General features: G+C 32.8%; 1 protein-coding gene across 2 annotated transcripts in view; it reads left to right on the forward strand.

Moving 5' to 3' along the window:
• The window catches only part of LOC149153376 (nuclear transcription factor Y subunit A-10-like), a 99,585-nt gene that overhangs the window by 30,033 nt on the left and 48,974 nt on the right, over window positions 1–20,578 (forward strand). For both annotated transcript variants that reach the window (XM_089440635.1, XM_089440634.1), the window contains exons 3-4: window positions 5,961–6,079; window positions 6,545–6,616. In XM_089440635.1, coding sequence (XP_089296761.1) covers window positions 5,961–6,079; window positions 6,545–6,616 — 191 coding nt within the window. The remainder of the gene's footprint in view (window positions 1–5,960; window positions 6,080–6,544; window positions 6,617–20,578) is intronic.

Here is a 20,578-nt window from a genome sequence, read left to right on the forward strand (position 1 = left end):
CTATCTATCTCGCTCTCTCTTGGAGTTGCTAGGTTTTCTTGGTATTCTTGGAGTATCTTCAAGCATCTTGGAAGTGTAGGGTTAAGGTTTATACCTAGAAGGTTTGAGATTAGAGTTTTGTGATAAAACCTTAGGGTACATTTGGTGGATAAGAGGAGGATCGCTTACCTTGAAGGACTTTTTTGGAGTGATTCTTGCATGTTGTTGCACCTTGGTTGAGCTAGGATTTTCATTGTTTCCTCTAGTTAGGTTTTGAAGAGCTAGTGGGTTTGTATTAGCGTTGGGAGAGGGTTATGGTATGTGCATGAACTTGACCTCGAGCATATTAATGAATTTTTCAGCAGTCCAAAACTTTTACAATTCAAGATTTGATTTTCAACCATATATGTTCTTCATGTATTTTTATTTATAGTTATGTATGTTATATATTTTTATTTATAATTATTTATGTTTTGCTGCTTGGGTTAAAAGGAAAAAAGGAAAATTTGTTGAGTGATTTGACATTGTTGTTGAAAAATGAAAATCTAGATGTTTTTTTGCTATTTCTCTCACTGTTGTCTTACTACTATTATAACCACTGTAAAAGTGATTTTTCAAATTTGGTTAATATGGGGATAAGTTACCCTAAGAAGTTGAAACTTACCTAAATAGTTATGTATCTTTTCTCCCCGGATTACCTAGAAGATTGGCTGTTAAAAAGTGAATTATCATACTCTTTCAACGGTTGTTTATATTCTATTTCATAACAACCCTAAGGTTAAAATTTCACAGGGTTAAAATTTGAGAGAGCTTTAACCAAAGAGATGACGTTTCCTGTTTATGTTAAACTCAAAACTTAATTCAAGTAAATTTTGACAAATTACGTCTTACTTCTAACCTCTTGATGGCTCTGATCACAAAGGCATCTCGCCGAGTTTTCCAAGATTAGTTTTGAAATACTGAATTTTTTTTTAAAAGTTTAGGCTTCAAATCATACCACTGGTGAACGTAGAATCTCATTACAGATTTCTTCTGTGTGTTAGATGTTAAAAGAGATGAGGTTCATTATGTTCGTGGTTTTGTGCTTCTTCATTGGGACCATTAAACTTTTACCTAATTATTCTTTTGAGTTTATAGTTTATCAGGGGTTGAAGATGTTATTTTGACACTGGCAATTTTCCACTTTTCTTTAATTCTCAAAGACATGAATTTTGTAACATAGATAACAAATATACCATAATGACGGATAATAATAAAAAAATAATATTAAATAACCAAAAATAACACATCTATTCCACTTAAAAACAACCACTTAAAAACAACCTGACATGCTTAACTATGGAAATCATGTGACTTATTTTATATTAATTTATTCAGTTTCTGATGATGAATGTTTTTAACCATTAAAAGCTTTGGACCAATCAAATCATTATATCATTATCATTAGAGTTTCATTCAAAAAATCTCCAACATAACATCATTTTCTTCCTGGACCAATCAAAATCATTATATCATTATCATTATAGTTTCATTCAAGAAATCTTTAACATAACATCATCTTCTTCCTGTTAAATATTTAGTTGATGAATCAGTTTCGTTCGTTCCACTCATATTATCATCAAATAAAGCCTAAATTACAAGAAACAGATTGAGCGGATGAGAATCACACAGCAAATAGAAACTCGGCTATAATACTGTTCCTCAGATCTCCCTTTATCTCCCTTTACATATACAAACTTAAGATTCCGCCATATCTGGCGCTTGGAAAAACATAATCGCGGACAGAGAAAGGATTGTTCGAATCGTAGAGAGCACAAGCCATCTATTAAATATACACAACATAGGGCAAAATTGTGAAAGGAACGAGAAGCTGCATCTGCAAATAATAAATTTTGGAAAAAATTGTTGTTGATAAGAATCGGGTGTACATTCGTTCAAGAGCTTTTCATTGCAAGAGGAACCGCGGCAGATGTAACAGAAAACCATCGCCGTTTATCTGACAATTATTGTGATAGGCGTCCCTGGTAGAAAGCTGACATTTTGTCAAGGTAATCTCCACAGGCAAGGCAATTAAGATTTTATTCTTCATGAGAATTATTACATTTAAGATTACACCACTTGCATAGTCTCCTCAACTACCACTCATCTATCACAGCCTCCTCAACTACCACTCATCTATCAGGAACATATTTGAAGTAGGCTCCTTTACAATAATTTTGGTAACTATATTTTCAGTTACTGCAATAATTTTTTACTTCGTGAAATTTAAATTTACATTGTCATATTTTATTTTAACATATTAATCCTATCTGTAGATTAATCTGTCAAATTTTTGCTAAATGCTTCAAAATTAAAGATATCGGCATATTTTTGTCATTTCTCTGCATTAATTATGAATAAATTACTGAGGTGAATTATATGAACCAGGGATCACCTTTAGGGGAAATTCTTCTGCCATTTACCCACACGAAAATAATTCGGCGATTTTTGCCGATAGGTGCGCGTTCAGTAGTCGCCTGACACGCGGCTGTCCTAGTTGAACGTAAATGACCCAGAGAATCATCGCGGCTGTTTAAATCGATAAAGGAATACGCTTTCAGCAGTAGCCTGACACGCGGCTGCCCTAGTTCAACGTAAATGACCCTGAGAATCATCGTGGCGGTTTAAATCGATAAACGAATTTTTTTCATAATTTTGTCTGTCGAGAATGGAAATGAATGAATGGAATTTTAACATTTTCGAGACTAAAATATAGTGTATGGGATTATTATTATTTTTTTTTTAAATGATGAGTGACCAATTATCTAAGGAATTGTCGATAATGCGATTTTTTGGAGATTTCGGTGACGGAATCCCGCGGAAAAAATTGAGGTTAAATCTTGATTTGTATTATTTAAAACGGTTTTTTAACTGCATATGTGGATTCAGCACCGTGAAAAACCCCTGAGACGCTTTGATTGTGCAGAAACTAGCTATCAAACTTGCGATTCAATAAATTGCTGCCGGATTTTGACCGGAAAAATCCACCTAAAAAACTTCCAAAAAGTCGCATTATAGACAACTGCATTATCTAATAGTCTTTTATTGAAAAGATAATACTAAGAAATAAATGTTATCTAATAGCTTTTTATTGAAAAAATAATACTAAGAAATAAATGTTAACATATTGTTGTAACCGAAAACATCACATTCCAAAATAAAATCGTGTTGATGTTTCTAAAAACATTACATTCCAAAATAAAATTAAGATAATACTAAGAAATAAATGTTATCTAATAATTTTTTATTGAAAAGATAATACTAAGAAATAAATACTAACATATTATTGTAACCGAAAACATCACATTCCAAAATAAAATCGTGTTGATGTCTCTAAAAACATTACATTCCAAAATAAAATTATGAACGTAAAATCAGTAATCACCTAACAGATCATCACCCTATATAGTCACCATAATAGACCTATAATACCGTGTGCGTTTGTCCTGCGATTGGAAACTGAGCATGAGGCCAACACTCTGACTGAAACCAACTGCTTACTGCGGCCGGAATACAGTGTCGAAGATGACAAGAGAACACTGTCATTGGGAACCGGCTTAATTACGGGCTCGTTTAGGGAGCGGCAAATTCAGATGGTTAAAAATGGGTGGAATGTGGTAATTTAAAAAAAATAAAATTAGTAGGAGTGTTTGAATCGTATTATTCAGTACCATCAGTAACATCAATTTTTTTTTTTACTATGGGGCATTTAAAACGATTTATAAATATTTTTGTTAAATTTTTTTAAAATTTTGTCAGAATTTTCATAATTTTCTAGATGAATTTGAAGGCTGGCTACACTACCATGTTAATAGTAAAAAACTCGTACTTACCACCATGCTTCAGGATGAAAAAATTAACAACCGAAAGTTAAAGCCCACACCCAAATATTAGAAAGTTTTTTTTCCTTCCATTTTTTCTTTTAGATAAGAGGTGACAATTCAATTCCTGACGATTGAGCCATGCATGTAAACCTTAAACTTCACATTTACTCAAATTTACACATCCCATCTATCAACTATGACCAATTAAACTGCATCCTGGAAAATAAAACAATATCATTATTAAAAAATAATTATCTATACATAATAAGATTATTAAAGAAAATGTTCGTTTTTTTTTTAAAATTAAGCTGCATCCTAGAACATGCTAGAAAACGTTTTTTTTGAAATAGCTAAAACCATGGGTTTTAAACTGGCCACATTCTCAGTGCTTTAATGCTCACTGTTCTAAGTCCTCTGGATTAAACAAAACTTATTTCTTAATAAGATTATGAAAAAAATTACTTAATAATAAGATTATTAAATATCTTATCAAATAATTACTTGATTATATATATTTTTTGGAAACAAGTTAGAGAAAAGCACCATTTTAATAACTTAAATTTTATTGAAAATTTAATATTTTTCACTTAACTATGCAAAAAAAAACAATAGTACACTTGGCTATAAGAAAATATATTACTATATAAGCTATAAAAAAACAATATTACACTTAGCTATAAGAAAAGATATTACAATATAATATAAGTGGTCTATCCAAATTAAAATGGGAAAGACTGGTCAATTCACTCTTAAATATGGTGTGAAATCAAATAATTTTATGCATTTGTAAAGGGTTTAAATTATAATTACAAACATTTTCATTGAGGTTAACTTCAATAATATTAAATTGTAAAATATATTGTAAAGAAATTAAAAAAGTTCATAATGATGATATTAATAATTTAGAATCTGGCATGAATGATTACTTTAAAAAAATATAAATTTGGCATTTTACAAATTTATGAGTTGTAATTTTTAATTACACTTAATTAAAATTTATTACTTTTATTATGAATTTGAATTAAATGTAAATAATATTTGATTAATTAATAAAAACTAGAAATTTAAAACATATTCCACAATGGAAAAAATATATAAAAATAAATACTATACGTGACCAAGTTTTATGTGATGACAAGAATCTAAAAATTAAGATCAATAATTTGATGATAATATAACATGTAGAAATTTAGTTACCATTGAAGACTCATCCATACCCACTAATATAATAGCTTTAAATCTCAAGAGAATTGAGCAGTAAAGCATTAATTCTTGATTTTCATATTTCAAATGAAAGTTCAATTATTAAACCTTACTACTTTCATAATTACAAGAGTTTGATAATGTAACATGCTTACTGGTACCTCATATATTCTATATCAGGAATATATATACTATTCATTATGTTACTTCCTAGAATTAAACTTGAGTGAAGAAGATTCCATTCTTTTTTCCCAACCATCCTAAATAATCTCAATTAATTAATAATCATAAATAACATTACATAACTAACTTTATAACTATTATAATAATAAAAATTATAATTATTATAAATAATATCAAATTATTGAAAAATTACATGTTTAAAATACTAATTTATTCATTTAAATATATATCAACCAAAGTAAGCTTATGCCCAATAAATTTCTCATATTCTATGAAACAATGTATAGATATTCCTTTAGGTTATTTTAGACATTCCATTAAAAAAATTAATATCATTCATTTTAATTTAAATATTCCGTTGGAAAATTGGTGTGATTTGTTACACCTCTATACTATATTATGGCTTGCTTATTCATATACAATTTATACATTATTAAACATTTATGATTTCCAATAGACTTTCATACTTTAAAAAACTTACAATTTTCCTTTTGCTTCGGTCATCGAAATCTCGTGTAAGAGTCCTTGAACTGGAAGCTGCGTTTTTCATTTAGTAGAGTTTGGCTGTGTGACTTAGTGCATTTTTTAATTTAAAGACCCAGCTTTCTTTGCATATGGCTCCTTTAATCTAGTTTGGCTTGTGTCATGCTATTTAAATAGTTTAGCGATGGAGTTCTCACTCCTTTTGTTTGAATTTAAAGTAACTCTTACTCGTGTTGTGATGCCTCTCAGGTTATGATAAGGGTAATGGAGTTGAACCACAACATCAAATATCGTCAAAAACAATTAATTGTTCTGCTCCGTCAGATTGCTTTGTGCCACAGAGTCAACAAGAAATTGATCATTCAATTGTAAGTGCTTATAATTATTAGAGAAATCAGGCAGTCTAGATCATGATTTTTCTAGGAAAATTTGAGTAAGTTATAACTCTTAGATTTTAAGATTTTAGATGTTCAGGGATTCCTAATAATACTGAATCTATTTCTATATTAAACAAAGATTTAAACACTTCTATACTCAAATTTCTTGAATTTTTTTTCACTATATTCTGACTAAAAATTGTGACTTTAAAGGAATTGAAGATTTTAAATGTTCAGGGATTCTTAATAATACTGAATCTATTTTTACATCAAACAAAGATTGAAACACTTCTATACTCAAATTTCTTGAAAAATTTATGCTAGATTCTGACCAGAAATTGTGACCTTAAAGGAATTGATGTGTGCATTTTGAGTGTGGTGTACATGGGAAGCTTTGGTATTTTCCCATGTAGGTTACTTGTATGGAATATCAATAACTCTTTTGTAATTTTACAGGCTCGTGCTACTTATCCTTATACGGAGCCCTATTTTGGAGGTATTTTCGCTACTTATGGACCTCAGGCTATGGTAAATGTTCTTACCCATTCCATTAGAAGTGTTTTGGTATGATTTACCATTGGATTTTAGAGTTGTTTTCGTTTAAAATGTAAAAATATAGTTTGAATACATAAATTTCTTTTATTTTACTGTGAGAGCAGCCAATAGATTAATTAAGTGAAACGAGACAAATTTTTTTGTTCAAGGCATGCACTGTGTGGTAGATGTAAGATGGCTGCAAACACGAAAAGGGCGAAGTAATGTTCATAATATAAAACAATGTTGACACTCATATGATCCGAAAATAACAATGTCGAAAATTTTCTCACTCTAAAAGTTAAACCTAATTAGAGTTAAGTGTGCAATTAACAAAGGATTTTCTATAAGGTAATTTTATAGTAGCTTTATGTAAGTATAAAATTGGTGTTAGGATGGATAATCTGAACAATATTAGAGGCCTTGGATGATGAGGTGTTTTATGATTATATAGTAAATATTATTATTTTTGTTTATAGGTATGTTTATTTTAGAATAGAGTTTTTAAAATTTTAATTAATTTATTAATAATTATGAGATGGATGGTAGGGATCTAATTTTTATTATACATTCTGGAATTTTTAGTAATATTTACAAATTAAAGGTTGAGATTTATCTTCAAAGTAGTTATGCCTTTTTTGTTTTTTTAATTAAATTGATTAATTAAAACATGGTCATATCAACAAGTGTCATATGAAATGAGTTGTGGGTTTTGGGGCATGTGGTACTTATAAGTCATGGTATTGTAACAAAGCCTATTTGCAGATTAAAAATTTCTATGAATATCTATGGTTAAGAATTTTGTTACATGTTTTTTAAATGTGTATATGTCTAACTTATAGGTAAGTCTTTTTTATAATTGGTAATAAAAACAATTTAAAATAAAATTATAAATTACTTAATTTATATGTATTGTTTATCTATTTTGGTAACGTGAAATGTATCGTGAATTGTTTTGATACTAACAATTATTTTACATAGCTATGCTAGTATTAATATTAATATTGTTTTTATTTTTATTTTGGTTTTGATTAAATCAAATAATTAAATATTATTAGTGAAACCAAATTATTCTCTGTTTCTGTACTACCATATATAAATAAGTTTTTTTTTTTTCTTTTAACTTTTTGTCATACTTTGAATGTATATTTTCATATATATATATATAAAACAATGGAAAATAATAACTGTTTTATTAAATTTATTAATAAAATATATATATAATACTCCTTTATCAATTTATATATATATATATAAAGAGAGTGAGTGATCACTTTTTTATCGTTTCATATATCATATATATATATATATATAGTGAATGCTCATTTTTTTATCATTTTCTAAGCTTTTGAAATGTGAAACATGAGTATAAGTATTCGAAACTTTGTTGGGTTTATTTAGGGTGGTTGGGAGGAATGAATGGGATCCTCCTCTTCTCCAATCCTCTCCATCCAGGTTCAATTATTACAAGTGACATGGTGAATTTTGATGTAATAAGCTCCCATCTATCTTTGGATAGTATGGTATTTTCATTTGATTTTATCTTTGTATTAAAAATTATTAAAAGGAAATTATGAAATTCATTGGATCCTTTTGCATTTTGTTATTTTTATTTGTTTAAAAAAAGAGATATTTAAAAAAAAATGACATAGAACAAATTGACCATTATATCATTGCATCTTCTTAATTAAAGATATGGCATAAGTCATGTGATAAAGCAAATATTTTCATTTAGGTTTAATATTAAGAAGTCCCTCCTCATCAAAGATTAGAAGGGATTAGAATGAAATGTCCAAGTGAATTGGCTTTAATTAGTTTATTTTTTACAAATAAAAAAATTAAATTAAAAAACTATTAAAAAGAATAACAAAATATAAAAAGGTGTATGTTATTAAGTTTTGATGTATGAAGTTAATAGTTGGATATAATTTCAACCAAAAAGGAAGGAGGCTTTGATACATTTGTAGCTAGGATTTTTTTCCCTAACTTTTTGATCCACAAGACTACAACCACCTTTGTTGAAGAACAGTGGAAGAAATTACAGTTCATAGAACCTCCCTTCTCTTGTTGGTGGATTCCAGGGGTGAGGGTTCTTTCTCCATTACTATTGCAGTGAGTTACACTAGAAGATGTAGAATAGGTTATCTCCCTGCAAGCAACATTGTGTCTCAACGAAGTTGTAGAGTTTTAGGAGGAGCTTGAGCAATGAAGGGTGAAAGAGTTAACCAAATCAAAGTAGAGGAGAATGATTCAAGTCACCAACTGGGAGGTATTTGTGGGTGTTGAGGGGAGTAAAAGACAAGAATTTGGGGCACTTGTTGGGAGGATATTTGCGGGCGTCGAGGAAGGAGTGTGGGCATCATGAGCTGATTCTATGATACCACCAAGGATGACATCTACATAGTATAAGATGCTAAAACCATAACAATAGGATTATTGAAGATGGCCTCTGGTGTAACTCTTTGACATTCCTTGAACGCTTGTGTTAAAATTGGCAACTAGGGCCAAATTCCACCTTAGGACAACTCATATGATGGAGATGATTATTGCATTGGATTCCTCTTTTCGAGAGGTCCAATTTTGATATAAAGGTTATCTCATTATGATAGTCAGAAGTGGAATTTTGAATTTATTCTCTCTCATGAACAAATTGTCAAGGTTGGCCTCAGTGAAATGTAGGCCCATGAAGCCCAATAGATGTGTCTCCTCACCTTCAACGAAGTGTATTAATAGGAGTGACCTCTCCTCATATGGACATCACTCATCTCATCTCATATCTCTCTCTCTCTCCTCTCTTGATTGTTCGTCTAGCTTGGAGGTAGCTTCTCTCTACTTCGCATGTGTGGCAGGAGGCCAAATTTCTGGATTATTTACTGGCCAAATTTTAGAAAAGCAGACCAACTTTGACCAAGGCTCTTTTGACCAACGCTGACTTCAATTTTGAGGGAAAAATTTTGATTTTTGGAGGTAGTATTTATTGACACCAATATCGAGGAGTTTGGAACAGTTTGACTAGGGTTGAATTTAGTGTTGACTTCAGATTTGACCACAAAAATTACAACAGTGTTTTGTCTCTCCTTTAACTAGGTTGACCGAATTGTTTTGTACTGACTTTGACTCTCTTGGAAGGTCGAATTGGACTGTTGTTGACCGAGCTGCGTGGAGGAAATTTTGATGTTGCTTTGACTAGTATTGACTTTCTGGTTAGGGCTGCAGTTGACTGCTGATTTTGTTAGGGCTGTTTTGGGCAAGTAAATTTGATATTTGTATTCTCTCTCTCTCTGCTGAACTATTGAAGAATAATAAGAAGATTTGATCAAAGGGTTTCCCCACATTGGGGTTTTTCCTTGGCATCCACTATATCTTGTGTCCTCTTGTCTTGGCTTGTCTTCTGCACATGTTTTTATGTTCTATATGCATTTACTACCAATGTGTTTAAGTTAATCTGATTGCTATTGGATATAATTAGAAATTGTCATTGGGCTGATAAGGAACATTGAAGTAAATTGTGCTAAAGCATAAAACATACTATTGTTATCTAAAATTAACATATTGCCTAGTTGAATATTGAGCCAAAGATAGAAGGAAATCCTAATTGAGAGTCCATCGAGTTGATGAATCCAACCCTAGTCAACTTGCAATTACACATCAACCAGTGATTTTAGTAGCCATGAAGCATTAAGTTCAAGTCTTTGGAGCCTAGGGTTACCATAGGCAATATGGTTTTTGAGTAAGGGTTTCTACCCAAATGTTTATTATTGCAATCCAAGCTCCAGTGTCAATGGAGGATAATTTGGTAGACTATCTCGATGACGTACTAGTGGACTAGCAATTTGGTTCGACTGAGTGGATATCCACAACTTGCTTGACCCCATATTTGCAAAGATAGACAAGGAGGAACTTATGGGTGAGTTAGAAAAGGGTCAATTGGATGTTGGGATGCTACTCTAACTATCTTGAGAGAGGAAAATATGTCTATAGTCACATCATCGTGGCTAGGGTTTTAAGCACCACATGAGGGTGTATTTGGATTATGTTTGGGAGATCAATCAGGTTGAGGAAGGAAAGGTTTGCATATGGAACCCTTCAGGGTAATAACTTTGTCACATGTTATCTTTGGAGTTACAATGGAGTCACATTTTCACTCCCACAGGTCTTGTATTTACACTACATGTATCTTTTAATCCCATTTACCTACTCTTGTGGTCACCAAAAGACATTAATAAAATTATCTTATCGTATCTTATCCCCATGCATTTAGATTGGATGAGTCAATACCTTTGGATTTGATGTTTGGTGCATTTGGTTCTAGGTATTATGGAGAAAGTTTTCATGATGACCATCATAATTAGGCTTAAGGTTTTATTATTAGGTGCTTAATATGTGACATCATGAGTGGGTTTTCCTCCAATGATCCTAGAGCCTCAACTCAAGAAGGATTGGGACAATGAGGACCAAGGGACCCTTGAAAGCGCAGAAAATGTATCAAGTGTTAGATAAAATCCATTAATATTTTCTTAATGATAACATCAAACTCAACGAAATCATGGAAATGGAGGATTTTGTGCTTGTTGGTATTTTTTTGGGCAAGAAAATGGGAGGAGACTCTCTTAAAGTCTGGATTGAAGAAAATTCTGTTATTTAGGTTGGCTCCAACTTGCATAGTATAGTTCAACCGAAGGCTTGGTTGGTATAGTTACTTAAAACAATCAGATGCAGACTTGATCATTCAAAAGAGGTGGAAATGGGCCTTTGAGTCTCTATTCCTTAAGAAATGGCACTTAGATTTTGATGCTCGCTTGACCTCGTTTTCATTTCAACCTAGTGTGGGTAAGGATGACAAGGCTTGCTTTGATTCTCTAGTTGAAAGAACTTATCAAGGAAATTGGGAACTCATTAGGGCTTTCCTAAGAAGTGGAAAAATTCTTTTGAGACTTTGGATGCATGGGGATGGCCAAGTTGCTAGTTAGTCTCGTTTTTTTCTAAGGGATTGGCTAACTCCATAATCATTTGAAAGGCCCCTACAATTTTCTACCAAACCCTTGGCTATGAAGGGATTCCATTTAGATGGGAGCGATGCCATGAATATTTCCATTTCATTAAGGATTGCTTGCTCGAGCTCAAAAGGAAGGTTTGGGTTCAAAATACTCCTTAACCTTCAAAAAACATAATCATTTTCTCTCTGAAGTAAAATACACCTAAAGACATTAAGATGATCTCCTTGGAAAACAATTAGGCATCTGATTCATTAGTAAAGGAGATAAATGGTGACATAACATGAGCCTCCCTTGTGCCACTCTCCATAGACTGTGACAATTTTGGGTAAGAAAAATTCATATTCCCCCTCTTGTATAATAAATTCCTATGGTTACTTTATTTTTGAGACCTTGAAGGTAGGTTTAGGAGCTCCCCCCCCCCACCGATGGATCATTAACAATATTTCCTCTCCAATCTGTCTAGTTTCAAAAACCATATGACCTCCCCACTCATTCCTTTGAATGACTTAGGAGAGATCCTTATTTTAATTCTAATGCTCTAGATATTCTTCCTCCTCACTCAAAAAATTTCCCAATGCTAGAAATCCATAGTGATTCCCTCTCTCTTAAGACAATAAAGTAAAATCTCAGGCTTGGAAATAAAGGGTCTCTTTGAAGGAGGAATTGAGAGTGGTTTGGTACACTTTGAAGAGAAAAGTTCTAAAGTAGGACAAAGGGGAAGAAAATCCTCTGACGTTAGAAGTGCTTGATATTAGTCCTTGTATAGAGCCCTTAGAGCAACTTCCCTTAAGGATGGTTCAAAATGATTTTTTTTAACCTTGAATTACAGAGGATTGGTCAATTCCTCCAACAAATTGGCCTTAAAAAGGTTAATAGAAACTCCTAACCCTTATGCCACATTTATGTAAGCACTGATGATAGAGGGGAAAAAGTGGTTCATGGTCTTCCTTAGCTTTTAAAATGGGATTTTACCTTTGCTTACGCCTTGTGACAATTTGCGGGATTAGTTATAGGGTGGAAGACAAGAATTTTTTCTCTATCTAACTCTTGGGATTTTGCATTAGGATTGGGGACCTCTCTCTTTTCTTTAGATTTAGTGAAAGAGCTCACTCGTCTAACTCTCATGGTCTTTATTATGATATAATGGATCCTTTGGAACACTTTTTTAATAGTTCATGGCTCCATAGGTGCTTGGTGGTGCTTAGAGGAGACCAAATTTTTCCCCTAGGTGCATTTGAGATTTGCGACTAGTTGCCCAAGTGGACAACCTGTCTAAATTCTTCATAATAAATCTAGAACGATTAGGGTTCCTAAGATAGAGCTAGCCAAACTTACCCAAACATAGACAAACATAAGGACTGGTGAATCAAGAATAGCTAAAAACTTGGATTGCTTCCTGGAATTAGAAGATTTTATGGAGGAGGGTTTTAGAATCAGACAATGGGTCTTATTGATGGAGACTTTAATCATAAATGGGTGTTATTGGAGGTGATCCTTGTTCTAGGAAAGTCAACAAGCCCTTCAAGCTAAACCTTAAGTGGCTTAAGGAAGAGGACTTCATCTAAAAAATCAAGGACTCCTGGATACTCTCAATGAATTTGCAGTGATTCAATTTCATCAAAGGATGAAAAGGGTAAAACAGATAGATATTCAATGGTCAAAGAAGAAAAAGAAAAAGAAAAAGAAAAAGACAAAGATGAATGAATCCAAAAAGAAGTGGAAGAGGCTCTAGCTTCTAGTCTTAATAAGGAGGGGTATGATTTTTTCTTTGAATCTAAAAACTATATGCTAATCCAACTTGAAAACAAGAGAAGGAAAACTATTTTGGATGAAAAGAAAGAGTGGCATTTCAAGAGTAGGGTAATATGGCTCTGTGAAGGAGATGACAAACCCAATTTTTTTTATAGGTATTTCAATTACAAGAAAAATGTCAACTTTGGGAATATTACCAAAGAGGATGCATCATGGGCTACAAATTTCTATGATATAGTAGTTGAAAGTGTCGGGTACTTTCAATCTTTATTTAAAGATGAATTTTGAGCTACCATAGATGCAATCGTACACTTATCTTGTTTCTTTCCTATATTTTTGAAACTAGAGAACAATGAAATCCTCATGGAAGAGGTGTGAAAGAAGAGCTTCTCAGAACTCTACATAGTTTCCAGAAGAGTGGTGTAGGCCTCACAAACATTCAGAAAACTATTGGCAACTTTCAAAATCACATTCATAGCACTCATCACTAAGACTGATAATCCAACTTACTATGAAAGTTTCCGACCTATTTCACTTTGGAACAACATTTACAAGGTAATCTTAGAAATCATCTCGAGTTGATTGAAGGGAATTCTTTCTTGATTGATCTGCCTTAAGTAGTCTGGGTTCCTAGAAGGGAGTCAAATACACGAGGTAGTAGTGGTTTCCCAAGAAGTGCTCCACTTGATAAAAACTAAGTATTTAAAGGCAATGAAAGTCAAAGTGGACCTCTCCAAAGTGTTCGAAAAAATAAGTTGGTTATTTCTATGCCTTATCCTCATTCATCTGGGATTCAACTTCTAATTTTTATAATAGGTAATGAGTTGCATAAGCTCAGTCTCCTTCATTGTTCTAATCAATGTGACATGCTCATCATTTTTCAATCTTGAAAGAGGAATCCAACAAATTGTCCATTATTCTCACTCATTTTTCTCTTAGTAGCACAAGGGGTCAAAATTATGGTGACTAGTTGATGCTAATGTTGTACCATGTGTCAGGAGTATCGACCAAGATTATGGTGATGATGCACCATAGGTCAGAGGTACTGACCAGAATTATGGTAACTAGTTGATGTTGTTGATTCACGATGTGTCAGAGTTGTTGACTAGATAATTAAATGACGCTGATGATGAATTGTTATAACCTTTTCTTAGAGAAATTTGTCAACAAAATAACATCTAGATAGTGATTATGAATACTTCCCTAGCTAAGAGGGAGTGTTGAATTTTGTATCTATGGTCAGTGTTCATAATTAATATTTTAGCCCTTGAATTATGCAAGACATGTTCTTCATGTCATCTTTATTTTAGTCCTTGAAATATAATTAATATAAGACATGTTCTTCATGTCGGTTGCAAAAGAGAAAAAATCGAATCTCAAAAAGTTGAATTTTTGGCTCCAAATGACAAGTCAACCCTCTAAAAGATGAAGTTGGCCCCAGCGAAGGGACATGCCCATTCAGGCCCCTGAAATGCCTATATAAAGGCCATTCGTTCTCCTCCCCAAGGCATGAATTCGAGTCACTTCTGAGGAAGAATTCAAATCATCTGAGGCATTGTTATGATCCAGATAAGGATGAATTTTTGAGATGGCATAAGGAAAAATTTCTAAGATGGCAGCATGATGAATTTGAGATGAAAATAGGACCGAATCTTTGTGGAAAGCAACAGATTGAATTCTGAGGCAGATTGACCACGCTGAATTGTTTGGACAACATAATGACTTATCTAAAGGGCAGTTTGACCAAGTGTGACCTGAGTTAAGTTACTAGTTAGTTTGACTTCATGTTTGACTTGAAGAATTAGATGTATCTCTATTGAATTGAATAATTTATCTAAGGAAAAGGTTGCTAAGGTTTTTCCCCCATGTGGGTTTTCCTAGGGTAAATGCTTGTCTCTTGTTTGGTTGTCTCTTTATGATTCTATTGTTCTAGTGTTGAAAATCGTTTGTGTAATTTCTTAATAATAAATGTGAATACAAGTGAACTTAAATGAATATCATTAGAAGTAACTATCGATTAAGAAGACTATGAAAAATCAACAGCTCCTTGGTTTCATTTGAAAATTAGGTATATTTGTCATTTTATGATTGGTGAGGAACCCTTCTTTAAGATCATTCATATCCCTTTCGCGTGATATAGCTTGTTAGAAACGAGATTTAAAAACATTTAAAAAAAAATATGAATGGTTTAAATTATTCAAACAAAGGATGAGTTAAAACATTTCGGTCCATTAAGGGGTGATGCTTCCCTATGATGCATCAAGAACTATTGACCAATGCCTTATTCATTGGTTATGGAATCATTCTAGCTGTCTTCTCACCCATGTGTGAATTGACTTCAAACAGGTGTGGCACTTATTAATAAGTTAATCACTTATTATGTATTAGTGTTCGAAGGTTGGGTAAGCTAACTATAAGCTAATAAATCGATACAAATTCTTGAAAAGTACCAACATGATTAATATTCCTAATTATGTACTTTTCAAATTTGATCAAAATTTGCTCATTTATTATGCTTGGATTAGAAATTTCTATGTAACTCTACATGATGTTTTTTGTTCGATATCCAATTGATTTCAAAGGTTAATGAGAATGCTTGTAAATCCAAATGATTATACCTGCTTCATGGAGGTGACGGGCCCCAAGTATTGGCAAGAAAAGATCTTACTTTAATGCAATCAAAATCAGAGGCATCTCAATATGCAATTCCTCTGGCACCTATTTTTTGTATAGCTAGTATTTTTGTGGTCAAAAGAAAGGATGCTAACTTTCTTGTTCTTGATGTTCCTAACAAAAAATATATAGTTGACTCTTAAAAGAAGGTGGTCTTAGTCGTATGTTCATTATGAGGATACCAAAGGTTGTACTTTTGGACCCAAACTTTATTTTAACACAATGATTGAAAATAAGCTTGATATTAACGTGCATGATGTGGCAAATATAAAGCAAGAGTTTCATGTGATGAGATATTTGATATTTTTCAATTGTATTAGTAGTCCTTCCAGTCCTTTTGAAGACACGGTTCATATTAATGAGGACGATCAACATGAATGCTATTATTGCTTACTGTTTGCTATTAATATTTTATTTAAGCTTTGTTACCAACTTTTCCCTATATATTATCATTTTTATTCATTCTGTACAACTCGTTTGGATTTTTTTTTTGTTTGTAAGCTTGGTAGGACCTTTCTATTCATTATCTTTCAAAAAAGGGCAAGTTACATCCAAATTCCAGATGGTTAGGTGGCTTCAACCTGCCCAGAGGGAAACCAGGTCTGTTGACCACCTAACGACATGATAAGCCATCCAAAAGAAAAATATTATAAGTCTCGTTAAATAAGTCTAAGTGTCCTTATACTTCCTAGAATCTAGATAACTGTAAACATATTGAAAAGTGTGAAACTACTGCATACAATAAAAGTCAAAACAAGGGGTGCAACATCAAACTACTCATCATCAGCTGAATCAATAGGAGCAAGATCCTTCACACTTGAGCCTGGAAGCTCAGTTTGAGGGATACACGAAATATGCTACTCAATGTGATTGAGGCATCCATTCCACTTTTGGAGTTGAAATTGAATCTTTTGAAAATCCTTACTGTAATCCGGGAACCTTTGAGAAGATAAGGGCGCGCCAAAAGGGAAATGCTCCAAAGCTTTAACCAGGAGGTTCTTCATCATCCAGTACAAATGAACAAATGAAGATCTTCCCCGAGAATGTTTGGGGTGAGGCGCCAGAGTTTTCCAATCATCCAAGTCAATATCCAAAATACTAGCTTTCTGATTGAGCTCCACTTCCCATTCTGCTATAAGCTGACGAACTTGGGCAGAGTTGCCCTCATGATATGCGGTGGCCGCTTCATTAATAATTTAGGATGCAGACTTTTGGTCACGGGCTTTACCAACTGATGCGCTGGGCTGACTGATCTCAGGGGATTCTTTAGGCTGTTTACCTCTGCCGCGAGAACCCCGGGTGGTCTTACCTTTTCCAGAGGCGGCGCGAGCCATGGATCTAAAGTACCTGTGAGGCTTGTTGACAACTAACTTGAAACCTGTACGCTAACCGGAGGGGAGCTTATACCCAGGAGCAATAAGCTTCCAAGGGTCATTCCAAACTAGGGAACCTGCCAATGTAACTACATGTGAGGGCAATAACTGAAACATAAACCAATTCATTCTCTTGTTGCAGACAGGAAACCAGAAATAAAAATAGTCCTTGAGCCAAACATGAATCCAACTCTGCCCGAGATGTCTGAGGGTGTAATTATAAATTGAACTGCCCACATACCAAAACCCTGAAGGTCCAGGGCCTAAACCACAGACACACAGAAAATAAATAAAGCCCTTGCACCAGGGATAGAAACAAGAAGAGAACCAGGAACGACCCATAGGCCTAACCCAGCAAATGCCCATCCGCGATAGCAAGATGCCAAAGAACACAAACACAGGAATACAATAAACAAAAGAACCCTCACACAATTCTGCAACTGTCGTATGGGAATCCAGGTAGGGCTCCTTCCAAACCATCCAATTTAAAACATAACCATTCGTCCCGAAGACCAACAAACATATATAACGAGTCGGAGCAGGGACACAGGGTTTGAGATTGAAAACATACCCGTGAAAGGAGGCCTGAACGAATTGTAATTGAACTAGCGCCCAGTGAAGACTCACGAAGGATGCCTTCCCCAAGTCGTCGTGCTGCTCGAACTAGAGCTAATTTGAACGAGACTCACAAATAGGAAACTTGCAAAACTTACTGGTGAAAAAGCCGAAACATTTGCTGCTATAATGTCTCTGCCTCCTTCATGGATGGCATTAATTGAAACCATGCGCAAGACCACCTCTCCATGTGCTTCGTGCATGTGGAGGGTGGTGGAAAATCATCTTGGGATTTTCATAGCGAGCGATGGGTAGGGGCAGGTCTTATGCTCTCTAGCTCACACCCTGATCGCGGAACTGGTTTAGAATTATTAATCATATTTAAAAAAAATATTTGTAAAGAAAATAAAAGAAATATCAAGCAAAATCATTTGTAATATTTCAATTTGATTATTCACAAAATTATTTAATAAATATATATATTTTTAAATTATAAATTTGAATAATTTCTTTATAAATACTTACATATTAGTGTAATTTCTACTACTATTATTATTAGATTTAAATTAAATGAAATTTTCTATTCTAAAAGCGAGTTGTCTTTACTGAAACTTTTCCAAAGTTTTTGCGGTGGGTTTTTCCGTCTAATTTCTTTGAAATCGTATAGGAATTTATTGAAATCACAAGTTTGATGGGTAACTCCTACACAATTGAAGTGCCCTAGGGGTTTTTCAGGGTGGTGCTAAGTCCATATATACAGTGTAGTAAAAAAACCAGTTTAAATAACATAAATCAAAATTTCACCTCTTATTTTTGGGCCGAATTCCAACACTAGAAAGTCCAAAAAATCACACTAAAAACAACTCTTAAAAATACACAATCCAAAATAAATTTGAACATTCTTAATTAATTTTGTTAAAAAAATAAAAATTAGAAAATATTCGAATATGTTAACTTTCTTTTGATTTTGTCATGCTGCTTGTGATTATCTATATCCTCAATGGACACTGGGCAACACTACAAACCTTGGACACTGGGCAACACTACAAACCTTGGTCCGATAGATATCCATAGCGTTGGATGAAATGTTTTCATTTTTCTTAATAATTAAATTAAATATATTTTTCATAATTTTATTATTATTATCCGATTTAAATTAAATAAAATTTTCCATTCTAAATTAAAAAAATAAAATTTCTTAATTAATTTTGTTGACAACTTAGAAGGTAGAAAACATTTGAATATATTAACTTCCTTTTTATTTTTTTCTACTGCTTGTGATTATCTATATCCTCCGCTGTCTGACACTACAAACCTTAGTCCATAGATGATGAGTATCCATAGCCTTGGATGAGATGTTTTCATTTTTTTAAAATAATAAAAATAAGTGTGTGTCTCATATATAATTATAATTTTCAACGTAATAAAAAGGAATTAGTAATTTTATTTGTGAATTTGTTTGTGATGGTTAATTTTTTATAACGAAAAATCACTATGTTCATAAAATTATGGTTTATTAAAAATTTATTTTAAAAGTATTTTTTTGTAAGACAATATTATATTAATGTTGGAAAAAAGAGTACATGGAGTCCGTCCCAAAATAGGTAGTCTCACTTCCACTGGGTTTGTTGACCAAAATGTTCATCAAATGACAAAAATACAAAAAAGTGGCTAAGGACATTGTTCATAAACAGTTGGGCCAGAGGCACCAAAACAAAGCTAAAACTTAAAAAACACTAGAAATCATACTAGTTGATTACGTAATGGATGTGGGATTGTCTGGGGCCGTTCCAGGAGGTGGAGGAGGGCGGAAGTCACACTGAATGTGTCCTTTGTAGTGCGCCATCCATGTGTCCAACTTTTCTACCTTCTCAGTGAATTGGTTTTGCCCCCGCCATACCACAACCAGTGTTTCCCGAAGTTGGCTTTGAAAGTAATGCAACCACTCCAGAGAGGCCATCTGCACTGCATGCTCCTCGTGCCGAACTCGTTTTGCAGCGTCCACCCTGTCCATCAAACCGACAATGAGAGCGCGAAAATTCTCTAGACAACAACGCTAAAGACCTTACCCCTCGTGAACCTTGGGTCCTATCAGCGCTTTAAAAATACATTTTTGAAAGATTTTTGTAAACACATAATTCTTTTAGTTAATTTTGTGGAAAGTGGAAATTAATGTTCTAAGGAAACTTCCTTTAAAATAAATTCATGTTTTGAAAAGTGGAAATTAATATTCTAATAAAATTTCCTTTAAAATAAAGTTGAGAAATTGAAATTATAGTAAAGTAATATTTGAGAGTAATATTAAATTTTCTAATTTTTTTGAAATAATTTTTATATTTACAAAATAAAAAAGAAAATAGAAATATGTTAAAAAAATAAATATAAAAATAAATAAAATAATAAATGAAGATAAAATAAAATTATAAAATATATATACAAATAATTTGAGATTTGAAATCAATAAATAAAAAAATGTTTTAAAAAAGGTTTAGGTTTTCCTAAATTTTTTTCTTGTAAGTTTTATAATAAGTATGAATTTGATTCTCTATTAAATAGGTCTAATGGTTAAGAGTATTTGTTTCCTTTCAAGAGATCATAGGTTCAAA

This window comes from Pinus tabuliformis, chromosome 9 (genome assembly GCF_031772625.1).
Source record: "Pinus tabuliformis cultivar Carrire ecotype Pingquan chromosome 9, CPIR1, whole genome shotgun sequence".
Classification (NCBI taxonomy): domain Eukaryota; kingdom Viridiplantae; phylum Streptophyta; class Pinopsida; order Pinales; family Pinaceae; genus Pinus; species Pinus tabuliformis.